We start from the raw sequence: 26,100 nt of genomic DNA, 5'->3' as shown, positions 1-26,100 counted from the left end.
AGGTATGTTTATTTTATCAACATCAAAGTCACATTGATTTATATTGGGAAGGAAGTCCCACATGGGAACCATTTTTCCCATCCTGCCCTTTTGCAATGGCAATTTTGATTGTACATGCAAGACTTTACAATTGTCCCCACTGACTCCATCTTGTCAGTGTTGGCCATCTTTCCTTTCTCCTGCCATCTTTTAAATCTTGATCCTGGGCTCTCCAGCTTTCAAGTTCTTCCCCTTATCTTTAAATCATCTCAAAATTTGAGAAGCATGGTTGGTACAAACACTGAATAGGAACAAGCTCTTGGGTGGGCCCCTCATGCTGAAATCTGACTCACTGAAGATAGAATCCATCAGGAGGCTTAGCACTCAAAGGGAACATTCCAATCCTAGTTCAGTCCCTTACTGGATGTATGGTCCTGGGCAAGTCACATCACCTCTGAGCCTCTGGTTACACATTGAAAAAAATGGAAAAAGCAAGAACACCCACTTCCTGGGATTGTTTTAAGGATTAAATGAGGTTACATACATAAAGCCCATAACGTAGCATTTGGTGCCTAGTAAGGACTCAGTGAGAGTTAGCTGTTATTCTTAGGAGGGGACTGCAGGGACAAAGACCCAAGACTTGAGAGAGTGATGTGGTTCAGAGATAGCACAATAAGATGTGGCTGCATGCACGTTGATGCAGCAACCAGTAGGGATCAGCCTCCACATGTCCAGAAGCAGCATCAACTCCCTCCCAAGGTTAGCAGAGACCGTCCAAGGCCCTTTCTCCTCAGATGCCAACGCTAACCCAGCTGACACTGCATCACAGGGAGTGGGGCAGGACAATGGGCTGAGAGCCAAGGGGCTGGCACTTCAGCCAGAGGCAGGCCGGGGAGGTAAAGGAAACTGGCAGACTTGTTTGGGAAGTAGGGAGGTGAGAAAGAGGCAGACAAGACTGTTTCCAACTCCGCTCCCAGGTAACTGACTCGTTGTGTGCACTGACTCTTGAGAGCGATACCAGGCTGGCTGTGGTTTGCAGGGAGTTGGCGATGGGGTGTGGTGGGAGCACCCATGGATACAGAGCCACAGTAGAACCAGGCTTCCTGAGCTAGGTCCTGCTCACCTTGGGCCCCTCATAATGCCATTCAGGATGATGCCTGTTGCTCCTGAAGATGGTCAGCCTGGCCCAGATGGCGTCTCCATGGCAGCCATGCCCACAGTGTTTCTCAGAAACCCAGTACAGGGACACTTGCAAGAGCATGAACAAGTTCATCAGTACTCTGGAGACAGGGAATAGAATTTCAGCTGAAGCCTCCTTCTTCCCTGGGATTTTCCTCCTCACTTTACAGTCAACCCCAGTCTCAGGCTGGACTGGTCCTCACCATTCTTAGAGCCCTGGATCAAATCCTGGTTCTACCATTTCCTTGCTATGTGACCTTCTGAGAGTCCCTTAACCTCCCTGTGCTTCAGATGATTGTGAGGACAAGATGAGGACAGGAATGGCACCAACTTCATGGGATTATTGCAAGGATTAGATGAGTTCATTTATGTAAAGCACTTGGAACAGTGACTGGTACATAGGAAGCCCTGTGAATGTGCAACTGGTTGGCCATTGTTATAATACCCATTCCTCAGGTGTTTCAGCCGCTCCCACGGGCTCCACTGTCTGTCTAGAAATGTAGGTCTTACCCCTGTAGCAGGAGGCAACCCTTCATCACTGTTCATTGAGGGTGCCTGGTTTGCTCCTCTTGGCTTTGTTTCCCAAACCCTTGCCTTTACTGACTTAGTTCTGATCCCATTCTACCCAATTCCCGACCCAAACTTGATCTTCCCTTTCTCTCCTGCCTGATGTTGTTTGAGCCACACTACCTAGGTCTAGACCACATTCTCTCAGGAGTTGGCCCATATATCCTTTGCTTCTTCCTGTGCCTACCAGCTTTGGGTAAATTCCCCTCCTAACCTGGGACCTAACCCCAGTGGGGGCCAACTGAGCCAATGTCCAGCTGGACAAATGGCCTCTGACATGAGCTCCATCTTCCAGAGGGTGTTTCCAAATGTTCTCTCTGTTCAACCTGTCCCTGCCAAGGCCCTGTGCACTTATGCTGTCCACCACCTCTGAGATGCCCCCTGTGCTGATCTCAGAGCTCAGGGCCTTCTCATACTCCCACACCCTCCAGGGCCCCAGACTTTGCCACCCAGAGCCAGTCTCAGACCCTCCTGCATCAGCCCCAAGTTCACGCATGTGAAGATGTGCCACTGCCCAGCAGCATGAGGGGGAAGGCGTCTGTTCACTACCCTTGTTAGGGGATCCAGGCAGCAAGGGGCAGGAAAAGCTGGTAAGACAACAGGTCAGGTCCCGAAAGAGTTGTAGCCCTTCCCATCTCACATCCCACCCTGCCCCTGCTCAGGGATACACATCCCATCTATCACAAGTGGTGGGGTGCAGGATGCAGACAGTGGGGTCCCCCTGGCTGGCCAGCTCACATGCAAGCTTCTGTTTCAGCTAATGTCCACAGTAGACTGTCACTCTTCTTGGAAGGGAGCTTTTCCGGGGATTCTTGTTGTCGTTGTTGTTGTTGTTGTTAATCTGAGGCTAAGGATGGTTGAGTTCTGTTTGCATACTAGATAACAAAGGTGGCAGATAGTGTTTAAGGAGGCTTATGTGATTCAGAGCTTTGACAGGACTGCTGCCAGCCCAGCTTATCACCTGGCCCAATCAGGCCTTGGTACCAGGAGGGAAAGTGCTGCCCTTTATTCAAAAGCGCAAGCTGACTCTGTCCTGGCTCACCAGGATGTTCTGGTCTCAACCGCAGGCCAAAAGAGAGTCCTGTCGACCTCACCTCCTCCGCCAGCCTACAGGAAGCCCTGGGCAGATCCCACCCTGCTGTGTCCATGGCGCCTGGAGTGAAGTCACCAGGCACAGCACAGAGAAACAATTAGCTGCCAGCTCCATCGTAATGGGAAGAAATCGCAGGAAGTGGGCAGATTTTGCACACCCTGTTGAGTCTCCGGTAAAGGAGAGGAGAGAGGTGTTGGGGCATATGGGAACGCTGCGGTCTCCAACTTTGCATCCAGGAGTGGCAGAGATTTGGGGTACCCTGAAGGCCCTGCATATCCTATCTCAGACTGGCATGTTGCTGCATGTGAGAGGTGGGAGTGGGACAGACTCTCTTGCCTCAGGCTTCACTCTCTGGTGCTTTCCCTACACACCTGGGCTAGAAGAACCTCTTTCCTTCTGGCTTGGCTCCATATCCTGGGGCCCGGTGAGGGCCCTCCTGTGAGGAAGTGGGCCTTGATGACCAGTTGGTGGAGGCATGAGGTAGCCAGGGGGGTCCCCAGTGGGTCATAGCACCCTATCTGTAGTTCCATCCATGGCCACTCCTGATTCTCCAGGAAATGTCATCTTGGCAGCCACAGGATAGAAGGCAGCCACACCACCTGCTCCCAGCAGCCTGGGGCTGGCAGGAGGCATTACTGTCCCCAAGCTACTCTGCACAAGCTCTTCCTACCAGAACACTTGCGGCCATGCCCGGGGTCTACTCCACCAGCCCTTGAGTACCCACCCAACATCGGAGAGCCTCCAGGGATTCAGGACCAGCCCAAGCCAAGAGAAAATGCACCTTCACTCATCCTGGAAAGTAGCTTCTCCAACAGCCTTCTCCAGGGTGGCCTGAAACCCATGCCTCTCCCACTAGACCCTGAGGTGGGGCTTTGGCGGCAACTTCTTTGTTGCTGGAGAGTGGAAGCTTCCACAAAGACCATTGATTGAAATCTTGAGAGAGCATTTCTTGGGACAAATGGGCAACTGCCCTTTCAGAGATAGCTCCATGAACGAGTCAGTCTGCTGGGGCCGTTAACAAAGTACCTCAGATTGGGCAGTTTCAACAATAGACATTTAAGTCGAGATTAAGGTATCAGTAGGGTTGGTTTCTTCGGAGGCCTCCCTCTTTGGCTTGTAGACAGCCACCTTCTCCCTGTGCACCTCACATGGCCTTTCCTGTGTGTGTGTGTCCTAATCTCCTCTTTTCACAAGGGCACCAGTCATATTGGATTAGGGCCACCCACATGACTTCATTTAACCTGAATTATCTCTTTTAAGACTATTTCCAAGTGCAGTCCCATCTAGAAGCACAGGGGGTTAGGACTTCAACATGTGAATTATGGGGGACACTGTTAGTTCAGCCCATACACTAAGGTCACAGCGCTCCAGACGAGACTGTTAGTAGGCCAGAAATCAAGACTATGCCATAGAAACCTCCCTCAGCCTTCCCTGAGGGACATATATCCTGTAGAGGGAGGAACAGTGAGGACTCTACGATCTTGGCATTTTCACATGTAGCATCTATAATCCTCACTGTGATCGTGCATCATAGACATTATTTTAATGATGAGGAATTGAGGCCCAGAGAGTTGAAGTAACTTGGCCCAGGTCACACCTCCAGTAGATGGAGTTGGGATTTGAACCCAGGTCTGTCTGACAGCAGAGCACATGTCCTGTCGTGTGACATTCCACCTTGACCAAAGGGATCTTTGGTCAAGGGGCACATGAGGGTCTGAGGAGCATGAAGCCCAAGAGAGCACCCCGTGGTGAGTGGAATGACACTGCTGCATGCAGCAAGACCTGAGCACCTGGAAGAAGCAGGTGTGGAACACCTGGGGGCAGAGCTCCTAACTGGGTCACCTGGAGTTACAGCATACACCTGGGATCCTGCCCCCCAGCAGGACGGCTCCAAGGTGATGGGTGGTGCAGGCCCAGCTGAGAAGAGGAGCTGTGTCCTTTGGCTAATGTGTTCTGGCCCAGATGTGCCACCTATGTGTGGGCAGGTGGTACTAGTGCCCTCAAAGCTGACCTCTGGCCCTTTGGAGTGACCTCACACTCTACCTCTAACTTCCCATGTCCTTCACCAGTCAGCTGGACAGGCTGGTCAGTCTCAGAGCCCCCCAACATCAGAGGGGACAAGGCACGGGTATGAAATAGTCTATTTTTACTCTAGGTACAGTCCCGTGTCCCTGAGACCATGGGATTACTTAGTCATTTTCAACTCAGGGATGATGACAAGGATGATGATGAAGATCCAAAGTCAGGACTCCCTTCAGTAAACTTGAGACAGCTGCAGAGCTTGGCCACGAGGCACCCACAGCACCCTTAGATGTGGCTATGGAAGACTGTCAGCTCTATGGAAATCACCATAACTTCTTAGAATCAAAAAGAGACCCAAGAGATCACCTGACTCAAGCCCCACCAACACCACCACACACACATTATTCAAGAATCCTCTCCCCAGCTAAAAGCCTCCTCACTCCTCAAGACTAGACTGCTCCACTAATAAAACTCTTTCTTCTAGAAAGTTCTTCCTGCTGCTGAATTGAAATGGGTCTCTTTGAGCCTTCTGCCTGAAGACTTCTGTTCTGCCCTCCAAGCTTCCTCCCTGAATCAATCTAATCCACTCGACTCACTCAGCCATTCTCCAGCAAACATTGCCAGGGCACTGTGCTAGGGGATGGGGAAGATGGGATATCCACTCAGCCGTCCCTATGTGCTGAGCTCTCCTCATAGATCATCTCTTTAATGTTCACAGAAATTGTAGATGGGTGGGTACTCTACCCATTTCACAATGAGACAGCTGAGGTTCAGAGAGTTTAGGTAACTTGCAAATTATCACACAGTAAAGGGCAGAGCCATCAATAACCTTGAGATCTTCTGGCCCCAGAGTCCGTTCTTCTTGCCAAAGCTATTTAGCATTAAGCATGCAAACTTCTTAAACAGACTCTTAACTATGGAAAACAAACTGATGGTTACTTGTGGGGAGGTAGGTGGGGGTTGGGTGAAATTGGTGATGGGGATTAAGGAGGGCACTTGCAATGAGCACCGAGCACTGGGTGATGTATAGAAGTGTTGAATCACTATATTGTACACCTGAAACTAATATAACACTGTATGTCAACTAACTGGAATTTAAATAAAAACTTTAAAAAATAAAAACACTTCCTTTTTAATGAAAAAAAAGCACATCAACTTCTTGAGGAATGGGGATGAGGAACCGTGAGGGGGTGCTTGTGCTAAGCAGATGAGGTTGGGGGACCACTGGGGACAAAGAGAAGAGTTTCAGCAAAAGCCCATGACAGTCTAAAATACATGGCCCTATATTTATCCTTTGAGTCCCAGGAGAGTGAACAGTGAGGAAATCTTTACAGGGTCAACAAAATCTTTCTAATCCTGCTGTTGGGGTAGGTTTTTTCTTTAATGTGACTATTGGTTTATTTTATAAACAAAAACAAAACACCTACTAGGCAGGAGAATAGTAGGGAAGTGCCTCAAAAAATTAAACATAGGATTGCCATGTGACCTAGCAATGACGCTTCTGGGTATAAACTCCCCAAGAACTGAAAACAGGGACTTGAACGGTTATGTGTCCACCCATGTTCATGGCAGCATTGTTCATATCAGCCAAAAGGCAGAAGCAACCCTTTCGTATGGGTTCACATGTCTGTCAGCAGGTGAATGGATATACAAAATGCGATGTATGCATAAAATGAAATGTTAGCCTGACAAAGGGAGGAAATTCTGGATGACTTTTGAGGACATTATGCTAAGTGACATAAGCCAGCAACAAAAGACCACGTACGGTAGGATTGCACTTGCGTGAGGTATCTAGAACAGTCAGATTCATGAAGGCAGAAAGGGGCCTGAAAGTTTCCCATCTCTAGCAGGAGAGGACTAGACTAGTTTAATAGTTGCCAAAATATGCTCCTTGGTCTGAGAGACTATTTGCCTCAAGTAAATTTGAGAAATATTGCATATGCTCAACCCTTTTTGGCCATTTGCCGAGCCCTCTAGCATATGAAGGGCTCTGTTTAATTTCTTTTGGTCCAACATATCTTCAAGGTTTCTGGCTGCAGAGCATTCATTTCTATATAATACTGATTGCAGAACATCCTTTGGAAAACCGTGACGGGGAGGATTGGGGACCCCTTCCAGTGTCCACCTCCAAGGGTCTACAGAGAAAGCCCATGGCTGCTTGGAAGTGGATGGTTGGGTTAGGCTGGGGTTTGAATTCTGGCTTCCCCACCCCACCAGCTATGTGTCCTTAAGCAAATCCCTTGACTCCTTGAGCCTCAGTTTCTCTCACGGGTAAAGTGCCTACACTTGCCTCACAGAGCTAGGAGGGGTTGAGTGGAGCCTGAGATGACCCAGGACACACAGGGCCCAGTGGAAACTCCCCAAACAAGAGTCCTCTACTGCCTCAAGGAAAGCATACCCTGTTTTCTGAGCTGTCACTGTTGTTGGCACCTTGGTGTGAATGAGTTTGGCAGAACCTTACCATGAGCAGAGAGATGTCCCCTGAGCGCAGGGGACAGCACACAAGGAAGGAGAATGGGGGTGGAGATGCGAGTCCTGTGCTTTTGTCTGCCTCCCACCATCCCAGGCCAGCCCTGGTAGGTGTTCAGAAAGGTAAGCCAGCCAGGCCGCAGCCTGACTTGGTTCCTCCTCTTCGAGCCAAGGCAGGGGCCACCAAACTGGTTTGTCAGGGGGCACCAGTGGCACCTGGATCCTCCCCCTCACTCCCACCCAGAAGGAGCAGCACCTCGTCACTGTTCCCAACCCTTCTGGGACGTAGCACATCTCCCTTCCTCTCACCCAGCCCCAGACCCCACATATGAGGGGCAACGGGAGGAGGGCACCCACAGTGGCTGGTCCAAGCCCAGTGCCTTTTTGTCCTGATTCTGGAGCATCTGGTGGTGTCACCCCACCCCCGCTCTTTCCCTGCCCATTGCTCTCCTCTACTCCCGTGCCTGCATCCCTGTGCAGGTGCTGGCCTCCAGGGGTTTGGGGACTGTCTTCAGGAAGTTCCCAGCCGCCAATGCAAATGAAGGCCACTCCCTGTTATTGAAGAGCAACTTGCACGTACAGATCTGTCCCCCGGCAGCCAGAGGCTTCTCTCTGAGACTTAATCCTTGAGTTTCTGAGTCATCGGAACCTCCTCAACCTGCAGCAAAAGGAGAATGGTCTGAGGGCCAAGAAAGTGTGTCTTATGAGCCAGCTTGGGATGATCTTTGCTGAAAACTGGAGCTGGTCAAAAGAATGTTGGGACTGGAAGTTAGAATCCAACCCAGGGACTCCTTCTCCAGTGACCCTGGACGAAGTCCATATTTGGGCTTTATGACTTTAAGGCTAAGGCCATAGTTCATGTCCATAACAGGGAACCTGCCAGGATGACAGGTAGCTGGGAGCACTTGCCAACATTTGCTGAGGTCATTCAACATGACTGGACCCTCAGACCTCCTCTTTTTTTTTTAAGAATTTATTTATTTATTTATTTGAGAGAGAGATGGGGGGAGAGAGCACAAGCAAGCACAAGCAGGGGGAGCGGCAGAGGGAGAGGGAGAAGTAGGCTCCCCACTGGGCAGGGAGCCCAACTTGAGGCTTAATCCCAGGAACCCAGGATCATAACCTGAGCTGAAGGCAGCTGCTTTCTGACTGAGCCATCCAGGTGCCCCAGCCCTCAGATTTCTTGATTCAAACCTGAGTTTGGGCTCAGAACCTGGGCTCTGTGCCGGGAGCCAAATAGAGAAGATCAGGGGCCAGCCTTGACAAACCAGGCAGTTGTGGCCATCCACGTCTGGAAGATGCAGGGGATCCCAGCCCCATGGACTGCCAGGCCAGGCAGAAGGAGGGACAGGGCACTTGCCAGTATGTTCGTTCGGCTCCATGGAGCCCAGAGAAGATGCAATGATTCACCTCACAAATTTCACACACAGTCGCCTCTACACCAACCTGGAGTCTGGCTTTGATTATCAGAAACCAATGACCTCACGCTGGTCCCCTAGCCTCTGAGATTCCTTTACTGATCATACCTGCCATCCTCTGCACACCACTACCATGCCTCTGAAATACCCAGCTGACCTCCCCCTTCTCGGCTTAAGACCTCTGAGTGGCTCTTCAGCTCTTGGCCACAGTTCTTCATTTCCTTTCAGAAATGTGATGATTCTTTCTACGTACACGCTCCCCAGGGGGAACAAAAAAAGTACATGAGAAATTCTGGATGCAATTTCAGAAGGTGCCAGTCGGCCCCGAGGCCCATCCTTGGAGGTCCTTGGGGTCCGTGAGTTCTGGTTGAGGGGCCCAGCTTCTGTTTTGAAGTCCAGCTCTTTCACGTGACATACACAAGGTTGCCCTTTGCAAACTGAAGACACCAAGCCCTTCTGTCCCCCCAGGCGAGTCCCCCAGACTCCAGCTTTTCTCCCAGAAACTCTGAGCCATGTGGATCATGCACATGCCCACACTGTACCCTACATGCTTCCAGCCTTTATCCCTGCGGTCCCTTCTCTGGGAGTGCCCTTCTCTACCATCTCCTGCCAACCTCCCCCTTCTTCCACTCTGGGCTCCAGTGTCCTCTCTGTAGGAAGCCCTCCGTGACTCCTGGCCCCCCAACCTCCTGTGTCAGGATGCTTTCCCCATGCAAGCACCTACCCCATCTCCTCATATTTCTCCTTCCTCCGCTCTGCACTTCGGTGCCCAGTTTTGGGGCACTTGCCTGCGTGTTGCTTTTAGAGGAGTCTTCAACTCTCATTATGTCATTATGTAATGTACATGAGCACTATTAAAAAAGCAATGCAGACTTGTATAGTCTGTGTCATATTCTGTGTCTTCTCCAAAAGCAAAAAAAAGAATAGAACAAAAGGCCCACCAAATCCGAGCAGCACAAAGGTTATACCTGTGCAGGAAGGGACCCAGTGGCCATGTGACCTCTGAGGGGACTAAGGTCCTGAAGACAGGTGCCCTGTGTAAAGGTCACTCAATAGAATGGAGCATCTGGGGGCTTTGGCTTCGTCCTTCTACCAGTTGGGCATGTCATGACTCCCTGCGTGTCAGCGTTTGAGTTCTTTGGGCTCAATCTGGCTCATAACTGAGGAGCAGCCATTTCCAAGCCAGCCCCACCCTGGAGTCAACATTTCCTTTTTTGAGATGTGTGTGTGTGTGTGTGTGTGTGTGTGTGGTGGGGAGGGGTCTGTATTTTTGGACAGCTCCAAGTGATTACGGAACACAGGGCTCCCACTGGCCCTGGGCCCCTCCCGACTGCTGACCTGGGACACAAGTTCAGGAATGAAGGGGTCCCCAGGATCAACTGCCTGGCCAGATAGTTCCCAGCATGAGAGATGGGCCAAGGAACACGTGGGGCACTGTTCCTGTGCCCGCTGGGTCTCTGTGACACAGGTGAGAAGCTCTGAGAATCAAAGCAGGACATGGGGGAAAAGGGTATTGCACACTGCAACACGCTAAAGCCACATCTCCTTTCTTTCCATTATCCGTTCCCCTAGAAGCCACTTTATTTTCTGAATACTTTCTATGGGAAATACCCCCAGCCTTATTGAGGTATAATTGACAAATAAAAATAGTGAAAAATATTTAAAGTGTACAATGTAATGTTTTGATATACATACACATTGTGAAATGATTACCACAATCAGGCTAATTAGTTATTTCACACAGTTACCACTTTTACTTGTAGTGAGAACATTTAAGGTCTACTCTCCTAGGTAATTTCAAATATGCAAAACAGTGCTACTAGCTCTTGGCATCATCCTGTACAGTCGATCTCCAGAACTTATTCATCCTGCGTAACTGGAACTTCATACTCCTTGACCAACATCTCCCCACTTCTCCTCCCCCCAGTCCTTGGTAACTATCATTCTACTCTCTGCTTCTGTGAGTTCCACTTTTTTAGATTTCACATGTAAGGGGGATGATGCAGCATTTGTCTTTCTGTGTCTTGCTTATTTCAATTAGCATAATGTCCTTCAGGTCCATCCATGTTGTTGGGAATGACAGGATTTCCTTCTTTTTTAAGACTGAGTAATATTCTATGTATACAGGAAGATACTCTCTATACATACTCTATATAGAGAGATATTATATATATTATAGATATGGAATAGAATTCTATATATATTCTATATCTTATCTATATATCTCACAATATCTTTAACCATTCATCCATGGACAGACACTTCGGTGTCTTGGCTACTGTGAATAATGCTGCCATGAACATGGGAGTACAGATAGCTCTTCAAGATCCCGATTTCATTTCCTTTGGGTGTATACTCTGAAGTGGAATTGCTGGATCATACTGAGGAGGCATTTTAGACATTTTTCCCTAATGATCCACCTCTTTCAAATTTTAACATCATAAATATTCTGATTACATATTGTATGTACATCTGCTTTATACATACATAAAGCTTATTCTTTGTATTTAATTCAGTTAAACTAATGAATCATTGAACATTATATAAAAAAACTAATGATGTACTTACACCTTGGCTAATTGAATTTAAATTTAAAAAAAATTAAAAAAATTTTTTTTAAAGATGACTAAAATTTTTAAATTGAAAATTTTAAAGGTATTAATGGGGGCACCTGGGTGGCTCAGTTGGTTAAGTATCTGACTCTTGATTTTGGTTGGGATTTAGTCCCATTTTGGGCTCCACACTCAGTGGAGAGTTTGCTTGGGGATTTTCTCTCTCCCTCGCCCTCTGCCCCTCCCTACCCCCCCACTCATGCTCTCTTTCTCTCTCTCTCTCAAATAATAAATAATCTTTTAAAAAATTTTTAAAAATAAAGAGCTATCAACATCTAACTTAACATTACAACTGTACCTTCTAAGTAATTTTTAATGTAATTTATTTACTTATGTAAATTGTAACTATCAAATTACATGTTCAAAGAAGCAATTTATATAGATACATAATGATAATAGCAATGCAATCAAATCTTAAAGTGTCATGCAAAGCTGCCATTTCTTTGACAAAAAAATTTACAAAAATAATTTTTTAAAATTGTTTTCAGTAAACTTAACTTTCAACTTTTGCTTCATACAGTAAATAACTAGTTTATAGGGAAGATTGGGGTGAGAGGTGAAGTTGGATTCTAGATGAGGTTGGGAGGTGGGTAGCGGCCTGGCCGTGCTGGGCCTCCTGAGCCCCCATGGGAGGAATTTGGTTTCAGCCTAAGGGTGGTGTTGTTAAAACAATGCCCCTTCCACAACATGAGTCAGATCATGGTCCTCCTTTTGCCCCCTCTCCCGCTGCTCCTGCCTGACATGCTGGCCTTCCCCTAGTTTTCCACCATACCCTGTATACCCTTGTGCCAGGCCCTGGTCTAGGAGGCCCTTCCTGGCTGTGGACGTACTCCTCACTCCCAGGGTGCCGGCTTCTCACTGACACCTCCCGGACCCCCCTACCCCCACCAATCCTCCCTATAAACTAGAGGGGCTCAATTAGAGGGGCTCCAACACTGAGCAGACCCTGCACTGTCTACAGTGCCAATCCCCGGATTCTGAATGCAACCTCCAAGGCCCTCCCATCTGTTTTCCACTTACTTCTCCATTCAACGCTTACCATATTCTGCCTCCACCTTTCAGTGCCAACAACAACAAACCCGGTCTTGTTCTCCACCCATGCCGTGCAGCTTCTTGCCCCAATGCTCTCATTCAAGCTGTACCCAAGAAGTGCCTCCCTCACTATCTTTACTGGCTCAGTCCCACTAGGCCTCTGAGATGTAGCTCATGGATTATCTTCTCAGCGGAGAATCCCTGTCCTCAACTGAACATTCCTCTTCACCTGATTCTGTTTCTCTTTACACATGTAACATTTACTTATGTGTCTCTCCTGTGAGCACTATGAAGGCAAGGGATGTGTCTTATTTATCATAGTATTGCCAGACCTAGCATAGTGCCTAGTAATTAAGGCACTACTGAGTGCCTAGGCACTCAGTAAAAATTGACAAATTAATCTTGGATGGATGGGTAGGTGGGTAGGTGGATAGATGGGTGGATCAGTGGATGGATAGATGGGTGGATAGAGGGATGGGTGGATAGATGGGTGGGTGGATGAATAGATGGAGAGATGGAAGGAAAGAAATATAGATGTGGCTAGAAGAAATTTTTCTCACAGGGTAGAAACAAACTCTTCTTTTCCTACAGCATTTATTAATTACTACCTTGTAACAGGCTCTGTGCAGGGCACTTAGACATATCATCCCATTTTATCCTCATAACAGTCCTATCAACTAAATATAATTATCTCCCATTTTACATCTGTGGGAATGAAGGCCCAAGTGTCACAGCTAGAAAGGGACAGAGCTGTCTCAGGCCTCCAAACCCTCCCTCTACACCACTCTGAAACAGAAGCACTCTCTTGGGCCTTTGAGCCTGCTGATTTGCCTTGAAAGAAGGGCAAAACACAGCCTGCCAACCTTTAGTTCTGCACAGTGGAGAGGCCTCTCTTTATCCCTTCCACAGGAGACTGAAGTCTACATCCAAGTGACAATTCCCAGCACATTCTAATGAGGTTCAAAGTGGAGTAGTGCTCCATCTACCACTATTTTTCTAAGACTGTGATGCCCTACCATCTCAGTACTCTGGGGAGATTTAAGGTAAATATTCCCACACAGAGCTAAGAGTGAGGAGCCAAAATGAACATACAATGGGGGTGGGGGGTGGAGGACTTTATAAACAACCATGTGGCCAAGACTGAGACTGCCTCTCCTAAAGGAGCATGGAGCCCTCTGGCCAGAAAGGTGGAAGACTCTCCTAGGGCTCCATGGGGGGCTCATACAGGAGAGACAAGGAGAGGAATCTACACACAGGTTGGGCCTCCACTCCAGGAGGAAAGCCAGGCTCCCTGCATCCAACGCTTGGTCTCTATCTTCATTAGATGCACTGTGGAATTCCCAAAAGCATGTGACTTGGTGGTCAGCTGGCCCAAGCTCCCATTCTGCAGATGTAGACACTGAGTCAGGGAGCAAGAGACACTTGACTGAGTTTACAGTGCACTTCAGAGATGGCGTCTGTGTGAGGACCCAGGTATCCTTACATTGGTGCATGTTCTTTCTCTGTCCCTCATCTTGCTTCTCTCTCTGCATTATGTCTGTTCACCAGAGCATACACATCGTTTAGCCATGACCCTTTACTGAGCCACCCGCTCTGTTAAGACGCAATCATATGTTAGGAAGAGTCCTGCCTCCTTAACCACAACACTACCCTGAGCTTTTGATGGAGTTGTGAGCAAAAGGAGTGAATGGGAGGGGATGGGAGAAGATGGTTTGCTCAGGACAGCATTGCCCAAGGTGTAACTCCAGAGTGGATCTTTGCATGGTAGAAACAATATTTGCCTAACTCTGTGACACATATCTCCAGAATAACAGTTGCCTAGACATCTGTCTCTCTAGTCATCTCATGATCCACTCTTACCAGAGTCCCTTTTTTATACCCTCATCTCCTTTCCAAAGGGTTTGAAGTGGAAACAATATAAAGCACAGCTGAAGTAAACCTTTAAAATGAGAGTTAAAAGTAAAAGTCAAAGTATGGGTAAAGAGAGGGATAATCCTATAAAAGTGAGGTAAATATAAGTTACTACACAAAATTGGTGCTGAGCTTCCTAGAAGCCAAGGCAAAAGGGGAAATGTGATACACTGCATAGCTTTTAAGAGTTAATAAATGGTAATATAGAATAGCTGGTAGGATGTGGGCTCTGGGTTCATAGGACCTGGGTTCAGAACCTATATTGATCAGCTATCAATTCAGCTTTACCTCAGTTCACACTCAATGCCTGACCCCTCTGTGCCTGTAGGCTGCTCCATCACTGAGGCTGTGACAATCCTGGGGAACAAACTCAGAGATTACCAGGGACAGTTCAACACCACTCATCTGCTGGCCCTCTGCGACTACTTCCACAACACTTTTATCCGCCACTACAAACTCTACCAGTATGTCTTGGGCCAGGACCAGGAAGTCAACCTGACCGTCACACACCTGGAAGTGTGTGCACCACCCCAGCCCCTCCCTCTGGCTGAGGGCATGGACAGGGACATCTGGCAGCTTGAGCAACAGGTGGCGGAGCTCAGTATGGCTGAGGTGCAGAAACACACAAATATGCTGCTCCTGAAGGAAGCGTTGCACCTGGAACAGGAGCACAAGCTACAGAGAACATTCTCAGAGGTCCCCAAGCAGCCCAGCCGGGTTCTGAAGAGAGAGGTAAGGCTGTGTCTGCGAGGTGGGAGGATGCTAACCTGCCACATACAAATGCCCATTCCTACCAAGAAAACATGGCAGCTGGAGTCAGACTCACAGACAGGACCCCTTTGTCTGCACACATGGGATAGGGCCGAAGGGGACAGACAGTCACTGAGCATGGGCCATAGGCTTTGTGTGCATGTTTCACAAAATATTTCTGTGAGGTATAATTCATGTCCCCATTTTCGTAATGAGATGATTGAGGGTCAGAGAATTTAATTAACTCATCCAAGGTCACCAAGCTAGCAATTGGTAGAGTTTACATTTGGACTGAGGTTTGGCTGGCCCCAAAGTCAAGTTCTTTCCACTGCAACATTCATTAGTGACAGATTCCATTAAAGAAGACCCCAGGCTCTGAATCACCACAGATTCTCTCAGTGCCCTTCATCCATTGAGGCCTGGGGGTAGGGGAAGGTGATGAAGGAAGGGCCACTGGGAATAGCTCAAGGTGGGTGATATGCTGAGGTAGGCAAAGGGGTGGGGCTAGGGGGTCAGAGAGAATCTAGAAGAGTCTGGCACGGATCTAAGAAATCAGGCTGCCCCACTGACCAGTCTTAAGACCACTGAGGCTCCAGGAGCCAGAGTCTCAATAACCAGCTCTTTACTAAATGGTAACTAGCATGGCCCCAGGGCAACCAACTCCTTAAGGGCCTAGCAGAGTCCAAATTTATTTTTTAAACTAGACATAGGCACTTACAACATCACTGTCACATCATCTGTGAACACAGGTACAACTGTGTGCATATGTGTATACACAATTATGTGCATGTGTTGGGGGGATTGGGGCTGGGGTGGGGGTGGAGAATCCCAGAACCTAAATGTTCCAAAAGGTTTCTAAGTTGTCAGCCAAAGAGTGAATGGTTTATGAAGTATTCCTTTAAATATATATAAAATATGGGGAAAATCTCTAAAGAGAAATTTTTTTTAAGATTTTATTTATTTATTTGAGAGAGAGAGAATGAGAGACAGAGAGCATGAGAGGGAGGAGGGTCAGAGGGAGAAGCAGACTCCCCGCCGAGCAGGGAGCCCAATGCGGGACTCGATCCCGGGACTCCAGGATCATGAGCTGAGCCGAAGGCAGTCGCTTAACCAACTGAGCCACCCAGGCGCCCCTAAATATAAGTGTTTTTTTTTTTTTAAAGATTTTATTTATTTATTTGAGAGAGAGAATGAGATAGAGAGAGCATGAGGGGGGAGGGTCAGAGGGAGAAGCAGACTCCCCGCTGAGCAGGGAGCCCGATGCGGGACTCGATCCAGGGACTCCAGGATCATGACCTGAGCCGAAGGCAGTCGCTCAACCAACTGAGCCACCCGGGCGCCCTCTCTAAAGAGAAATTAACACAACAGAACAAATGATACTCTTCTAAGGTTAAGTCAAGTCTTCCAGAGAAATAGCACATCAGGCTGCCATGTAATCTTAGTGCATTAAGATGTCCAGCAAAGAAGGACCCAACAGAACCTAAGCAAGAGCTTGTCTCCACCCGCTCTGTGGGACCTTCGGACCTTACTCTAGAATATGTAAATGAAGCCACAGATGCCAGGGGCTGCCTTCCCTCCCACTCCTGATTCTCCACACAGCTGTCCTTCCCTGCCCCTCTCAGCTCCCCTGCCAGCCCTCATTACTTTGCTGTTGGTCCCCGCCTGGTGGAGCTTGTGGACTAGAGTCCCTCCGCTGTGTGCCTCTGGTCTTGTGCCTGAGCTGGGGATGCTGAACACCACAGGGCGAACATGATGCATCCTCTTGGAGCACAGTCCTCCCCAAGGACTTAGGGAAAGAACATCATTTTTGTATAAAAACAACCAAGGAGTTATTCTGGGGCAAATGTGAGATTTTGCATGAGTTTTTAGGTTAAAATATGAGATCTCAAAGAGATGTCTTCTAGGCAACCAGATACTCCAAGTATGTCTCCCAACACCCTCAAGACAAGCACAAATTCTCCTCTGCTGTTTGGCTGCTCGAGCAGGGAATTTGGAGAAACACAGGATTCCATGACGCCATAGTCCTGATTGAGATGACAGATAGGGTCTCCTGTTTAACGTGGCAGATGGTGGCTGAGTTTCCACTCTTCCCATGGCTGGCTGGTTGGGGGACATGCCCACTCTCTGAGCAACTTACCCTGTCCCTTCTGATGAAGCCTGCTACTAGAACTTTGAGATGTAAGAATGAGATGAGTGCAGGAGGGTAAAAAAGAGGGATGATATCCAAAGGGAACATGCATTGATCAGAAGGTAGGGGAATATGGGACTGATTTATAGGCCCAGAACAATATTAGTAATAAATGACCCCCTCAAACAGGGTTATTGCCACAGTAGGCCTGAAGGGAGAAGGAAAGAAAGTCATTGGAACCCAAAAAGAGAGCTGTGGGAGAGGGCCATGGGATAGGAGGTGTAGATGTAGGTAGAGAACTAGAGCCATGGCCAACAGATCGGGAGGGAAGCAAGAGACTTCATTCTCTTTCCAGCCTCAGATCTGCCAGTGCCTCCCACTGGCTGAACTCAACCTAAAGCCAGAGGTAAGGTAGCCAACTGAGGCAGCCCTTATAAGTCAGTCTCTCAGAGCACAGATTAGAGTGGAGATGGGTGGCCAAAAGAGCTGGTGGGGTAAATGGAGAGTTCTAGAATACAGAAAAAGGAGCTGATGTGTTCAGAATTGGATCCTGTGGGAGCAAGATGGCGGAGGAGTAGGAGACCTGGATTTCGTCTCCTCTCAGGAATTCAGCTGGATAGGGATCAAACCATTCTGAACACCTACAAACCCAACAGGAGATCAAAGAAAAGAAGAGCAACAACTTTCTGAACAGAAAAGCGACCACTTTCTGGAAGGTAGGACGTGCGGAGAAGTGAATCCGAGGCGATATTCGGGAGGATAGACGGCGGGGGAGGGGCCTCCGTCGGCCGCTTCTGGCAAGTGATAGAGCCGCGGAGCACAAAATCGGAACTTTTAAAAGTCTGCTCCGCCGAGGGACGTCACTCTGGTGGCTAAGCGGGGGGTGGAACCCTCCGGGACAGTGTGGTCTCAGGACCCTCGGGGTCACAGAAGGACCGGGGGTGCCTGAGGGCGGCAGAGCTCCCAGGTATCGGAGCAGGGAAGCCGGCTGCAGAGGCGGAGCCCAGGCGCGGGCTCTCAGCTCGGGGTGGCCATAAACCGTGATCCGCGGCACAGCCGGGCCACTGCTCCTCCAGCAGGGACCCAACAAGCGGCAGATCCGGGGAGACTCACCTTCCTCCCCCGGGAGGAGCCGCGCGGGAGGGCACCGCAGGGATCTGCTGGGTTTGGAGACTCCAGACCGGGTCGGGTGCCAGAGATAGAAACGCGCGGTCACAGGCCGGTTGAGCATGGAGTGCAGCCGGAGACCGGGGAGACGGGAGTGACTGACGGCTTTTCTCTGGGGGCTCACTGAGGAGCAGGCCCGAGTTCTCGGCTCCTCCGGGCCGGAGATTGGGAGGCCGCCATTTTCACGCTCCGCCTCCAAAGCTGTACGGAAAGCTCGCAGGGAACAAAAGCCCCGGAGAGCAAACCCGAGCAGATTACTCAGCCGGGAGGGGGCAAGGGCGGGGCAATTCCGCCTCCGGCAGAGACATTTGGAAACCACAGCAACAGGCCCCTCCCCAGAAGATCAGCGAGAACAGCCAGCCAAGACCAAGTTTACCGATCAATGAGAACGGCAGAACTTCAGCGCCAGGGGACTACTGCACATAGAATTCATGGCTTTTTTACCATGATTCCTTAGTCTTTTAAAGTTAATTTTTTTTTTTAACTGTCTTTTTGTCTTTTTATTTCTTTTTGAATTTTTCTTTTTCCCTTTTTCAAACAACATCTTATCAATCCCTTTTTTTAAAAAAAAAACATTTTTATTTTTCATTTTTAGAGTCATATTCTATCCCTTCATAGTAGTTACCCATATTTTTGGCTTATATATATAAGTTCTCTCTTTAAAATTTTGAGATAGTTTCTTCTAACAGATTAAAATATACCCTAAATCTCTAGTATATGGTGTTTTCTATTCCCCTGCCTGATCACATCCTCTCCCTTTTTTTTTCTTTTTCTTTTTTCTTTTTTTAAATCTTCTTCTTTCTTTTTCAAACAACTTCTTATCAATTCCTTTTATAAAATTTTTTATAATTTCCATTTTTACAGTCATTTTCTATCCCTTCATCATATCAACCCTTATTTTTGTACATATATCTTTTTCTTTCTTTAAAATTTTGGGAGACACTTTCTTCTAAAAGACCAAAACACACCCCAAATCTAGTGTGTGGCACTGATCTATATACCATATAGATCATATTTGATCACATTCTGGTTTTTCTTTTGTTGTTGTTGTTTTGTTTTGTTTGTTTTTGTTTTTATCTTTATCTTTTTCTTTTTTTTCTTTTTCTTTTTTCTCTCTTTCCCCTTCTTATCCCACTGCTTCAGGTCTTTTCTGATTTGTTCAGAGTATATTTTCTGGGGACGTGGTTACTCTGCTAGCATTTTGTTCTCTCATTAATCTATTCTCCTCTGCACAAAATGACGAGACGGAAAAAATCACCTCAACAAAAAGAACAAGAGGCAGTACCGACTGCCAGGGACCTACTCAATACGGACATTAGTACGATGTCAGATCTAGAGTTCAGAATCATCACTTTAAAGATACTAGCTGGGCTTGAAAAAAATATGGAAGTTATTAGAGAAACTCTTTCTGGAGAAGTAAAAGAGCTAAAATCCAACCAAGTAGAAATCAAAAAGGCTATTAATGAGGTGCAATCAAAATTGGGGGCGCTAACTGCTAGAATAAATGAGGCAGAAGAGAGAATCAGTAATATAGAAGATGAAATGCTGGAAAATAAAGAAGCTGAGAAAAAGAGAGATAAACAACTACTGGATCATGAGGGCAGAATTCGAGAGATAAGCGATACCATAAGACGAAACAACATTAGAATAATTGGGATCCCAGAAGAAGAAGAAAGAGAGAGAGGGGCAGAAGGTATAATGGAGCAAATTATAGCAGAGAACTTCCCTAATTTGGGGAAAGAAACAGGCATGAAAATCCAGGAAGCACAGAGAACCCCTCTCAAAATCAATAAAAATAGGTCAACTCCCCGACATCTAATAGTAAAACTTACGAGTCTCAGAGACAAAGAGAAAATCCTGAAAGCAGCTCGGGAGAAGAGATATGTAACCTACAAGGGTAGAAACATTAGATTGGCAACAGACCTATCCACAGAGACCTGGCAGGCCAGAAAGGACTGGCAGGATATATTCAGAGCACTAAATGAGAAAAATATGCAGCCAAGAATACTCTATCCAGCTAGGCTGTCATTGAAAATTGAAGGAGAGATAAAAAGCTTCCAGGACAAACAAAAACTAAAGGAATTTGCAAACACGAAACCAGCCCTACAGGAAATCTTGAAAGGGGTCCTCTAAGCAAAGAGAGACCCTAAAAGCAACATAGACCAGAAAGGAACACAGACAATATACGGTAACAGTCACCTTACAGGCAATACAATGGCACTAAATTCCTATCTTTCAATAGTTACCTTGAATGTAAATGGGCTAAATGCCCCAATCAAAAGACACAGGCTAACAGACTGGATTAAAAAACAAGATCCATCGATATGCTGTCTGCAAGAGACTCATTTTAGACCCAAAGACACCCCCAGATTGAAAGTGAGGGGGTGGAAAACCATTTACCATGCTAATGGACACCAAAAGAAAGCTGGGGTGGCAATCCTTATATCAGACAAATTAGATTTTAAACCAAAGACTGTAATAAGAGATGAGGAAGGACACTATATCATACTTAAAGGATCTATCCAACAAGAAGATCTAACAATTGTAAATATCTATGCCCCTAACATGGGAGCAGCCAATTATATAAGGCAATTAATAACAAAAGCAAAGAAACACATCAACAACAATACAATAATAGTGGGGGACTTTAACATCCCCCTCACTGAAATGGACAGATCATCTAAGCAAAAGATCAACAAGGAAATAAAGACTTTAAATGACACACTGGACCAAATGGACTTCACAGACATATTCAGAACATTCCACCCCAAAGCAACGGAATACACATTCTTCTCTAGTGCCCATGGAACATTCTCCAGAATCGATCACATCCTAGGTCATAAATCAGGTCTCAACCGGTACCAAAAGATTGGGATCATTCCCTGCCTATTTTCAGACCACAATGCTTTGAAACTAGAACTCAATCCCAAGAGGAAAGTCAGAAAGAACTCAAATACATGGAGGCTAAAGAGCATCCTACTGAAGAATGAATGGGTCAACCAGGAAATTAAAGAAGAATTAAAAAAATACATGGAAACCAATGAAAATGAAAACACAACTGTTCAAAATCTTTGGGATGCAGCAAAGGCAGTCCTAAGAGGAAAGTATATAGCAATACAAGCCTTTCTCAAGAAACAAGAAAGGTCTCAAGTACACAACCTAACCCTACACCTAAAGGAGCTGGAGAAAGAACAGCAAATAAAGCCTAAACCCAGCAGGAGAAGAGAAATCATAAAGATCAGAGCAGAAATCAATGAAATAGAAACTAAAAGAACAGTAGAACAGATCAACGAAACTAGGAGCTGGTTCTTTGAAAGAATTAACAAGATTGATAAACCCCTGGCCAGACTTATCAAAAAGAGAAGAGAAATGACCCAAATCAACAAAATCATGAATGAAAGAGGAGAGATCACAACCAACACCAAAGAAATACAAACAATTATAAGAACATATTATGAGCAACTCTATGCCAGCAAATTAGATAACCTGGAAGAGATGGATGCATTCCTAGAGATGTATCAACTACCAAAACTGAACCAGGATGAAATAGAAAACCTGAACAGACCTATAACCACTAAGGAAATTGAAGCAGTCATCAAAAATCTCCCAAAAAACAAAAGCCCAGGGCCAGATGGCTTCCCAGGGGAATTCTACCAAACATTTCAAGAAGAATTAATACCTATTCTTCTGAAACTGTTCCAAAAAATCGAAACGGAAGGAAAACTTCCAAACTCATTTTATGAGGCCAGCATTACCTTGATCCCCAAACCAGACAAAGACCCCATCAAAAAGGAGAATTACAGACCAATATCCCTGATGAACATGGATGCAAAAATTCTCACCAAAATACTAGCCAATAGGATCCAACAGTACATTAAAAGGATTATTCACCATGACCAAGTGGGATTTATCCCTGGGCTGCAAGGTTGGTTCAACATCCGCAAATCAATCAATGTGATACAGTACATTAACAAAGGAAAGAACAAGAATCATATGATCCTCTCAATAGATGCAGAAAAAGCTTTTGACAAAGTACAGCATCCTTTCTTGATCAAAACTCTTCAGAGTATAGGGATAGAGGGTACATACCTCAATATCATAAAAGCCATCTATGAAAAACCTACAGCAAATATTATTCTCAATGGGGAAAAACTGAGAGCTTTCCCCCTAAGGTCAGGAACGCGGCAGGGATGTCCACTATCACCACTGCTATTCAACATAGTATTGGAAGTCCTAGCCACAGCAATCAGACAACAAAAAGAAATCAAAGGCATCCAAATTGGCAAAGAAGAAGTCAAACTCTCACTCTTTGCAGATGATATGATACTTTATGTGGAAAACCCAAAAGACTCCACCCCAAAACTGCTAGAACTCATACAGGAATTCAGTAAAGTGGCAGGATATAAAATCAATGCACAGAAGTCAGTGGCATTCCTATACACCAACAACAAGACAGAAGAAAGAGAAATTAAGGAGTCGATCCCATTTACAATTGCACCCAAAACCATAAGATACCTAGGAATAAATCTAACCAAAGAGACAAAGGATCTTTACTCAGAAAACTATAAAATACTCATGAAAGAAATTGAGGAAGACACAAAGAAATGGAAAAACGTTCCATGCTCATGGATTGGAAGAACAAATATTGTGAAGATGTCAATGCTACCTAGAGCAATCTACACATTCAATGCAATCCCCATCAAAATACCATCCACTTTTTTCAAAGAAATGGAACAAATAATCCTAAAATTTGTATGGAACCAGAAAAGACCCCGCATAGCCAGAGGAATATTGAAAAAGAAAAGCAAAGCCGGTGGCATCACAATTCCGGACTTCAAGCTCTATTACAAAGCTGTCATCATCAAGACAGCATGGTACTGGCACAAAAACAGACACATAGATCAATGGAACAGAATAGAGAGCCCAGAAATGGACCCTCAACTCTATGGTCAACTAATCTTCGACAAAGCAGGAAAGAATGTCCAATGGAACAAAGACAGTCTCTTCAACAAATGGTGTTGGGAAAATTGGATAGACACATGCAGAAGAATGAAACTGGACCACTTCCTTACGCCACACACAAAAATAGACTCCAAATGGCTGAAAGACCTCAATGTGAGACAGGAGTCCATCAAAATCCTAAAGGAGAACACAGGCAACAACCTCTTTGACCTCAGCCGAAGCAACTTCTTCCTAGAAACATCGCCAAAGGCAAGGGAAGCAAGGGCAAAAATGAACTATTGGGACTTCATCAAGATAAAAAGCTTTTGCAAAGCAAAGGAAACAGTTAAGAAAACCAAAAGACAACCGACAGAATGGGAGAAGATATTTGCAAATGACATATCAGATAAAGGGCTAGTATCCAAAATCTATAAAGAACTCATCAAACTCAACACCCAAAGAACAAAGAATCCAATTAAGAAATGGGCAGAAGACATGAACAGACATTTTTCCAAAGAAGACATCCAAATGGCCAACAGACACATGAAAAAGTGCTCAATATCGCTCGGCATCAGGGAAATCCAAATCAAAACCTCAATGAGATACCACCTCACACCAGTCAGAATGGCTAAAATTAACAAGTCAGGAAACGACAGATGTTGGCGGGGATGCGGAGAAAGGGGAACCCTCCTACACTGTTGGTGGGAATGCAAACTGGTGCAGCCACTCTGGAAAACTGTATGGAGGTTCCTCAAAAAGTTGAAAATAGAGCTACCATATGATCCAGCAATTGCACTACTGGGTATTTACCCCAAAGATACAAAAGTAGGGATCCGAAGGGGTACGTGCACCCCGATGTTTATAGCAGCAATGTCCACAATAGCCAAACTGTGGAAAGAGCCAAGATGTCCATCGACAGATGAATGGATAAAGAAGATGTGGTATATATATACAATGGAATATTATGCAGCCATCAAAAGGAATGAGATATTGCCATTTGCAACAACGTGGATGGAACTGGAGGGTATTATGTTGAGTGAAATAAGTCAAACAGAGAAAGACATGTATCATATGATCTCACTGATATGAGGAATTCTTAATCGCAGGAAACAAACTGAGTGTTGTTGGAGTGGGGGGTGGGGTGGGAGGGATGGGGTGACTGGGTGATAGACACTGGGGAGTGTATGTGCTCTGGTAAGCGCTGTGAATTGTGCAAGACTGTTGAATCTCAGATCTGTACCTCTGAAACAAATAATGCAATATATGTTAAGAAAAAAAAAAAAAAAGAAGAAGAAGAAGAAGAAGGTAGCAGGAGGGGAAGAATGAAGCGGGGGAAATCGGAGGGGTAGATGAACCATGAGAGACGATGGACTCTGAAAAACAAACAGGGTTCTAGAGGGGAGGGGGGTGGGAGGATGGGTTAGCCTGGTGGTGGGTATTTAGGAGGGCACATTCTGCATGGAGCACTGGGTGTTGTGCACAAACAATGAATCATGGAACACTTCATCTAAAACTAATGTTGTAATGTAAGGGGATTAACATAAGAATAAAAAAATTAAAAAAAAAAAAAAAAAAAAAAAAAAAAAGAATTGGATCCTGTGGAGGGACTGTATCTGCAGATGGCCTCAGCCTTCCCCAGAGCCCTGATCACCAACCATGTTCCATTTCTTCCAGGAGTTAGAAAATCTCATCAGTGAGGCCATTCATATCCAGATCGAATGCCTGAAGGAGCTGCTGCAGTATGAGATACAAATAACTTTTGATATTTTGGATCTGAAACTTCAGAAGAAGACTTTGAACCTCAATGCTCCTATCCCTTCCCCACTCGCAATCACTGGCCAGCCAGGCCAAGATGAATCTTTTAAGTTCAACAAAGCAAACAAAGGAAAGAAAGCAAAAGCAAAGAAGAAGTAGAGAGCCCCTGGTGTCCATTGACTGAAGACTCTGATGAAAAGCCATTGACAATTTTGAAAGTATTATGAGATGTGCTCAGCACTCAGTAGATCAGAGATTTCTAGCGATTAAAAGAAACAAAACAAGAGTCACCAGATTTCCTCTCTCTTCTTTCTTTCTCCATCTTCTACCCCATGAAAATCCAACCCAAATGGATTTTCCCTACGTGGTGGAAGAAAGCTGTCTTTCTCTGCTGAGCACAAAATTTGTGCTCTATGGGCAGGCAAACATCACTTGTTGACTAAGGCTGAGTTTAGACGCTAAAGACAGAACCACCACCAGTGGGTTTAAGTGGATAAGAGTGAGGGTGACACCAGACACTAGGAAGGACTTCCAGCTAACATTCTAACCTGGGAGGGTCCCATCTCCCCTAAGAAAGAGATGAAGCAAGTTTGGCTATTCCCATTTTTCAAAGGGTTCAAGGTTCAAGGAGGTTAAGTACTTACCTCAAAGTCACACAAAAGGCAGTGAAAGATTCAGGACTAGAACTCAGGTGTCTTGACTCTTATTTCTATGCTCTTTCCCCTACAGCATCATGCCTCATGGCGACAGGGGCACAAATCTTGCAGTAGTTGGCTTATCGCAGCCATGTAACTGACAAGGGAGTGTGGCCCCCAGGATCAGGGCAGAAAGGATGTTACCACTCACTGCCTCTTTCCAGGCCAGCGACCTGCTCTGCCCACCTCTGCCATCTGCCCCATGCCCTTGTTGATGACAGGACGGGCCACCGTGTACCGTACCCATCTCATACCCATAGCCGCTGCTGCCTTCAGAGTCTTGCAACCAAAGTGTGCCTGGCTCCATGTGTTTCCAGGCAAAGTCAGCCTGCTTTTGGAAGCCAAGCTGGATTCAAGTAGAGAGAAGGAGCCCTGAAGGGGC

The 26,100-nt window shown here is 46.3% G+C and overlaps 1 protein-coding gene across 1 annotated transcript in view; it reads left to right on the top strand.

Annotated features, from left to right (window-relative positions):
• The window catches only part of CUNH8orf74 (chromosome unknown C8orf74 homolog), a 33,473-nt gene extending 8,291 nt beyond the window's left edge, over window positions 1-25,182 (top strand). The window contains exons 3-4 of the mRNA XM_064584039.1: window positions 14,611-15,014; window positions 24,943-25,182. Coding sequence (XP_064440109.1) covers window positions 14,611-15,014; window positions 24,943-25,182 — 644 coding nt within the window. The remainder of the gene's footprint in view (window positions 1-14,610; window positions 15,015-24,942) is intronic.
• Window positions 25,183-26,100: the final 918 nt, after the last annotated feature.

Source organism: Mirounga angustirostris, unplaced genomic scaffold (assembly GCF_029215605.1).
Source record: "Mirounga angustirostris isolate CCGP_5_RB_7025 unplaced genomic scaffold, mMirAng1.0.hap1 SCAF_2, whole genome shotgun sequence".
In the NCBI taxonomy this organism is placed as follows: Eukaryota; Metazoa; Chordata; class Mammalia; order Carnivora; family Phocidae; genus Mirounga; species Mirounga angustirostris.
This window is presented reverse-complemented; position numbering and strand designations above follow the sequence as displayed.